The sequence below is a fragment of the Engraulis encrasicolus genome, chromosome 9 (genome assembly GCF_034702125.1).
Source record: "Engraulis encrasicolus isolate BLACKSEA-1 chromosome 9, IST_EnEncr_1.0, whole genome shotgun sequence".
NCBI lineage: Eukaryota > Metazoa > Chordata > Actinopteri > Clupeiformes > Engraulidae > Engraulis > Engraulis encrasicolus.
Window position 1 is genome coordinate 11255004 of NC_085865.1, and position 7500 is coordinate 11262503.

The 7500-nt window shown below is 44.2% G+C and overlaps 1 protein-coding gene across 10 annotated transcripts in view; it reads left to right on the forward strand.

Annotated features, from left to right (window-relative positions):
- eya1 (EYA transcriptional coactivator and phosphatase 1) overlaps nucleotides 1-7500 on the forward strand; it is a 184929-nt gene that overhangs the window by 122382 nt on the left and 55047 nt on the right. For all 10 annotated transcript variants that reach the window (XM_063206475.1, XM_063206474.1, XM_063206476.1 and 7 more), the window contains one exon: nucleotides 1-25. This exon is cut by the window's left edge and continues 59 nt beyond it. In XM_063206475.1, the coding sequence (XP_063062545.1) occupies nucleotides 1-25 (25 nt within the window). The remainder of the gene's footprint in view (nucleotides 26-7500) is intronic.

Here is a 7500-nt window from a genome sequence, read left to right on the forward strand (position 1 = left end):
GTCTTACGCCAACCGATTCGGAAGGGTAAGTGATTTTGTAAAGCCACCAAGGACATGTCCTCTTAACTCACCCGAGTCCTATGCATGTGGACACAATCCCTTGTAGATAACAGCCAAACACATTCAATTGTTGTTCTGTATATTTCCTGTGAACTTCGTATCTGCTACTGATGTTGGCTATGCATTATATCCTCGATTGTAAGTCGCTTCGGTTAAAAAGCGTCTGACAAATGCTATGTAACGCTGGTGAAAGCAGTGCCTCAGTAAAAGACAACGTCTTGGTTTTAAAGACAAAAGTTCTTTGGATGTGGAAAAAGTGTGCTTCAGTTACAGTAAAAGACAAAATTACGTCTGGTCAAAAGCATTGTGTCAGGTTCTTCATGCCAGCGGGTGCAATAAAAAAGAAAAGAAAAAAAAGTCTATCATTTGGAAAGCATTGTCTCAGTTAAAACACCTAGTCGTATGGATGGGTTTAAAACAGTGTCTCATTTAAAGGGACACTGTGCAGGAAATGGTCAAAAAAGGTACTGCAACTATGCTGCCCATTGAAACTGGGCTGCCTATTGCCAAATATGATCTTTACATGAAAGTTTACTAGGTAATAAACAAACATTTTCTAATATGATCCAAGTACAGTCATTTTTGCAGCTAAAAATGGCTATTTTTGGAAATTCAAAATGGCGGACCATGGAGAAGATCCCCCTTTTCATGTATGCAATTTCTCCAGTCATAATGTATAATTAAAATTTGATGCTGATGGTAAGTATTCATGTAAAAGGTAACATTAGTGAATGGGCAGCATGAAATCTTGAAGTAAACAACTAAAAATCTCACACAGTGTCCTTTTAAAACGCAGAAACACACTAGTGGACGCCCCGTTCGCACCCCGTTTACATAGCTGACTGCATAGCAGAGCGGAGCGGAACTATGTGTGCAGATAATTGTTTCTTTTTTTAATAGGTCCAACGAGGCCTCACTAAAGCATTTGCCTTGTCCCACACAGCTGTCTCAGATATGTGTGTGTGGGTGTCTGTGTGTGTATGTGTATCTGTGTGTGTGTGTGTGGGGGGGGGAGGGGATGTATCTGTGTGTGTGTGTGTGTGTGTGTGTGTGTGTGTGTGTGTGTGTGTGTGTGTGTGTGTGTGTGTGTGTGTGTGTGTGTGTGTGTGTGTGTGTGTGTGTTTGTGTGTGTGTGTGTGTGTGTGTTGGTGTGTTTGTGTGGGTGTGGGTGTGGATGTGGGTGTGGATGTGTATCTGTGTGTGTGTGGGGGGGGATGTGAGAGAGAGAGAGAGAGAGAGAGAGAGAGAGAGAGAGAGAGAGAAAGAGAGAGAGAGAGAAAGAGAGAGAGAGGGAGAGAGAAAGAAAGAGGGAGAGAGAAAGAGGGAGAGAGAAAGAGAGGACAACAGTTGGGCTGTGACACATCTTAAAGGTTTTTTCTTTTTTTCTTTTTCCTCTCACTGGTTGACCTTCAGCTCTAATCCATTGTTAGCAGTAATTAAGTGTGTGTGTACAGTATGTGTGTGTGTGTGTGTGTGTGTGTGTGTGTGTGTGTGTGTGTGTGTGTGTGTGTGTGTGTGTGTGTGTGTGTGTGTGTGTGTGTGTGTGTGTGTGTGTGTGTGTGTGTGTGTGTGTGTGTGTGTGTATGTGTGTGTACAGTATGTGTGTGCGTGTGCGTGTGCGTGTGCGTGTTTGTGTGTGTGTGAGAGAGAGAGAGAGAGAGAGAGACAGAGAGATAGAGAGAGAGAGAGAGACAGAGAGAGAGATAGAGAGATAGAGAGAGAGACTGTGCTTTTTTCCCTGTGGCTTCCCAAGTGTCGGGCTAGATCTCCTCAGTGTAGATGGTCGTAGTTAGTACAACAGATGGCCTTCGTTAAGGCCGCACTACAGTTTTGTTCTGTTTAAGGTAGATCCTTAACTTTTTAATTAATCTTTCGCTATTTGTGTTCTCAAGAACATGAAGTTAATTAAAGTTAAATATATCTCACTGGATTGGATCAGTTTGGGTCTGCATGTCCAAGGGAGTCTTGTAGTTATGAGGTTCACAAGGAGTATAGAAGCAGGAACACGAATGTGGGAGACACACACACACAAAAAAGTTTACTTTTGCGAGGTCGCGATATTTGTTGTTGCACGTAAACCGTCCAATCTAAGTTTAAACTCTCCAAACAAACAATTTGGGGAAATATGGGCAATCTGTAATTCTCATGGCTTGCCATGATCTCATATATTTATGTAACTTGGACCGTCGAAGGACTTTATTTGATATGTAAATTCCCTGCTATATTTATTCAGTTCCCTTCCCTCTCTTCCTCTCTCTTCCTCCCACATCTCCATATCCCCCCATCCCCATACGTGCAGAGGGAGAGAGAGAGGAGAGGAGGAGAGGAGGGACGGGGAGGAGGAGAGGATGGAAACGACGAGTGAGGAGGAGATAGAGGAAGAGGAGAGGAGTAGAGGAGAGACAGGGGAGAAGGGAGAGGAGAGGAGAGAGAGAAGAGGAAGAGGAGTAGATGAGAGACAGGGGAGAAGGGAGAGGAGAGGAGAGAGAGAAGAGGAAGAGGAGTAGAGGAGACACAGGGGAGAAGGGAGAGGAGAGGAGATAGAGGAAGAGGAGAGGAGTAGAGGAGAGACAGGGGAGAAGGGAGAGGAGAGGAGAGAGAGAAGAGGAAGAGAGGCTGGAAGTGAGGAGTGTAAAGGGGAGGAGAAAGGAGGGGGGGAGAGGAGAGAAACAAGAAATGAGGGAGAGGAGAGGAATAATTATGCAGAGTTGAGAGAGAGAGGAAGAGGGAGAGGAGAGGAGAGGAGAGGAGGAGGAGGGACAGTTGAGAAAAAGAGGGAGAGAAGAGGAGAGGAGAGGAGAGGAGAGAAGAGGAGAGGAGGAGGAGGAAGAGGAGAAGAAGTGGAGGAGAAAGGAGGGGGGGGAGAGGAGAGAACCAAGAAATGAGGGAGAGGAGAGGAATAATTATGCAGAGTTGAGAGAGAGAGGAAGAGGGAGAGGAGAGGAGAGGAGAGGAGAGGAGGAGGAGGGACAGTTGAGAAAAAGAGGGAGAGAAGAGGAAGAGTGGAGGAGGAGTGGAGAGTAGGAGAGGAGAGGAGAGGAGGGAGGAGGAGAGGAGAAAGAGTGGAGGAAGAGTGGAGAGTAGGAGAGGATAGGAGAGGGAGAGGCTTAGAAGTCTGCGAGGTTTGTGGGTTTTGCAGTGGAGCGGAGAGTGTTTCCTTGTGAGAGTGACATGGCGGCTCATATGCTCCTGGTCCCCCCCAGTCTCAGGGCTTTTCCTTTGTTGAGGAATGCGGGCGTTTGATGGGGGGAGTGTTTTGTTTTTAGGGTGAAGGAACCCTGCTTCAAACCCCCCTCTCCCCTCTCCTCCCTCCTCACACACCTCACCCCCCCCCCCCCCCAACCACCCCCACTCGTCTGACCCATCCACCTCATGCACACACACAGACGCCCACACGCATACACAGACGCATACACGCTTGCATGCACACATACACACAGACACAAACACACAGGCGCGCGCACACACGCACACACACACACACACACACACGCACACACGCACGCACGCACACACACACACACACACACACACACACACACACACACACACACACACACACACACACACACACACACACACACACACACACACACACACACACACACACACACACACACACTTCCCCGGCCTAACCCTTCTAGTGTTTATTTACTTTATCTCAACTGGGCATTCTGGGTAAAGAGAGGAGAGAGAGAGAGAGAGAGAGAGAGAGAGAGAGAGAGAGAGAGAGAGAGAGAGAGAGAGGGAGGCGGGGTCTACCAATGTAACCTAGAAAACCCCCAAACACAGACACACACAGACACGCACGCACGCACGTACTCACGCACGCACTCGCGCACGTGCGCGCACACACACGCACACACACGCACACACACAAACACACACACACACACACACACACACACACACACACACACACACACACACACACACACACACACACACACACACACACACACACACACACACACACACACACACACACACACACACACACACACAGCCCTCTCCAACAGGAAGACCTCCTGACTCCATGGGCCTCATAGCCTGCCAGTCCCCATATAGGACCTGACAGCAATCCCTATTTACTTACACACACACACACACACACACACACACACACACACACACACTCACACAAACACACGCAAACACACACACTACATTCATGTACACACACACACACACACACACACACAAACACGTGCACACACACACACACACACACACACACACACACACACACACACACACACACACACACACACACACACACACACACACACACACACACGTTTCATAGTTTGCCTCTATTCTCTCCCACAAAATAAGTCCCTCTACTCTACTCTAGCTCCTTATCAATGGCCACATTAATAGCATCAGCTGCAGTGAGAGTGAGGGAGAGGAAATCTCAAAAGTATAGGATACACTTATTTGAGAACTTAGCAATGTTCGTCGCAATGGTTAAATTTGAAGTACCATAGACAATCTTAGCAGTGGCTGTAATATTGGCTGGTGTGGCCTTGGTGCAATAGATATTACTTGGTGGTGTTATTGATGGATTTATTGGAGGTATTGATATTGCACCATTTTGTAATATTAGTCTTGGCAATCAAGCTAGTCCTCTTGGTTTGACTATTAACTATATACAGGCCTAAGACATCTGTTTTTCAATGGATTCACACAAGTGGACCTAATTTGAAAAAGGCCATCAAAGTTTTGGTATTCGTCTGAATATTTTAGAAACTGCAAATTTTACATGGCATATCAGTGAGGAAGGCCGAAACGCCGAAACGCGTCTGTGCACAAAAATAAAGACAAAAATTGATGCAAGGTGCGCCCCCCTTTTCTTTGATTCTGAGTATTTCTTTGGGCCAGCACCCTTAAAAGTTATCAAGAAACCTGAGTGAAGCCTACTACCTATCCTACTGGAGTTATATCTGTAAAACAGGACCCATTGAGGCCGTGAGGCTTTGCCACAAGATAAAGGAGCTGTTGTGAAGAGCATTTTTATTCTAAACTTAATTTTGACAAAATATGTCGCCACTGCACGTTACCTTTATAGGGCAGAATACAGTCCTGTCTCAGTCTTGAGTTGTTATTTCTCTCTCTCTCTCTCTTCCGCTCTTCTTCCTGTTGTGTATGTGTTGTTGTTTACTGTTGTCTATAAATAAAGTAAACTAAGATCTTAACGGCTGAAATGTTGTGAACAATGAATTTGCGATTGTGTGATGGCGGGATATGTACTTACAGCTTTGACCGCTACCACAGTGCATACCTACACAAATTGGCAGAGGTGGAAGAAGTACTGAAGTTGTGTACTTAAGTAAAAGTAGAAGTGCCCTGTGAAAAAATTACGTATACTGCAGCAGGGGTCGCCGGCGACCCTATTCACTTGCTGAAAATGCTTAACTGCATCATAACAACATTGCTATGACATTACAGAGAGCCATAGTGCTGCGCTAAGGGGTTAAGTGAAAGTAAAAGTTGTACACCAAATATGTACTTAGTAAGTAAAAGTCCTAAGTACTAACTTTTAAATGTACTTTTTGAGTACAAAAGTACAAGTAGTCTTTCTCCATGTCTGCTACTTGATCCAATAGGAAAACGTTTCTGCAACATTTTTCGGTTCTATTTGAACATGACTATGGAGTCCTGTTAATGTTTTTTAAAGTCTGGGTGTCAGATTGGAAGATGGGCTTGGTCCCGCCTCCCTGCCCGCAGCTGAGGCTACTCAAATATCCATGAAACACAACAGGAAAACCTAGGATAAATGTAACTAGTAACAAAGTCCTCTTAGAAATGTAAGGAGTACAAAGTACAAGGAATTGTGAAAATGTATTCGAGTAAAAGTAAAAGTCTGCATTTGAAGAGTTCAGATGCAAAACCCCCTAAGTGCCATTTCAGAAAATAATCTTAATTCATTTTTAATTATATACAAAGCTATCAAAATTGCATATTTTTTAATTTTATTTATGTAATATAACTATTTATATGTATTATCAAGTACATGATTGAAAACCAAACCAGCAACGGGGATCTCTAAAAATATAGAAGTGCCGATCTTCAGAAATTAGGAAAAAGAGTTAGGGGGTTTTAAGAAAGAGTTAGGGGGTTTTGCATCTGANGTCTGCATTTGTTTTTTTTACTCAAGTAAGTACTAATTCTAGAAAAAACTACTTAAAGGGACACTGTGTGAGATTTTTAGTTGTTTATTTCCAGAATTCATGCTGCCCATTCACTAATGTTACCTTTTTCATTAATACTTACCACCACCATCAACTTCTAAGTATTCATTATGACTGGAAAAATTGCACTTTTCATACATGAAAAGGGGATCTTCTCCATGGTCCGCCATTTTGAATTTCCAAAAATAGCCATTTTTAGCAGCAAAAATGACTGTACTTGGACCATACTAGAAAACATGTGTGTATTACTTAGTAAACTATCATGTAAAGATCAGCCCAGTTTCAATTAGCAGCATAGTTGCAGTACCTTTTTTGACCATTTTCTGCACAGTGTCCCTTTAATGCTACGGTAGTGCACAGGAAACACTGACTTTTTGTATAGGGTAAAGACATCTTGTCTTGCAAAGAGCTGCAAGGTGGGCCAAATGTACCCTAATGTCTAAATGCAGCGACATCAAGAGCTCTCCGATTGCACAGTAGCCGTGTGTGTGGACCATACTAGAAAATATTGGACCATACTAGAAAATATTTGTTTATTAGTAAAATAAACAAATATTAGTTAAATATTAGTAAACCTTCATGTAAATACTGAATTTGGTGATAGCCAACCCAGTTTCAATGAGCAGCATAGTTGCAGTACCTTTTTTGAACATTTCCTGCACAGTGTCCCTAGTAAAAAAGTGAAAATACTTAGTTACGTTCCACCTCTGCAAATTGGACCGATAGTCCAGTCCAGTCTCAGTCTCAGACTTTTTATTTCTCTCTCTCTCTCCCTCTTCCACTCTTCCTGGTGTTGTGTGTGTGTGTGTTGTTTATGCAGTGTTGTCTATAAATAGTGGAGCTTGTCGAGTGTGAGTGTTGCTGCTGCTGCTGCTGCTGCTGTGGTCATCACAGCTCTACCAGAGAGAGTAGATTTATATACTTAAAGAATCTCTGCCTATACTAATTGGCATCAAGGCAACAGCCAGCACTCACTCATAAAGCTGACGACCCGGGCCAGCTGTGTAGCCCACTGCAATGGGCTGCCTGGAGGAGCCTCACTGTGTGTGTGTGTGTGTGTGTGTGTGTGTGTGTGTGTGTGTGTGTGTGTGTGTGTGTGTGTGTGTGTGTGTGTGTGTGTGTGTGTGTGTGTGTGTGTGTGTGTGTGTGTGTGTGTGTGTGTGTGTGTGTGTTGTGTGTGTGTGTGTGTGTGTGTGTGTGTGTGTGTGTGTGTGTGTCTGTGTGTGTGTGTGTGTGTGTGTGTGTGTGT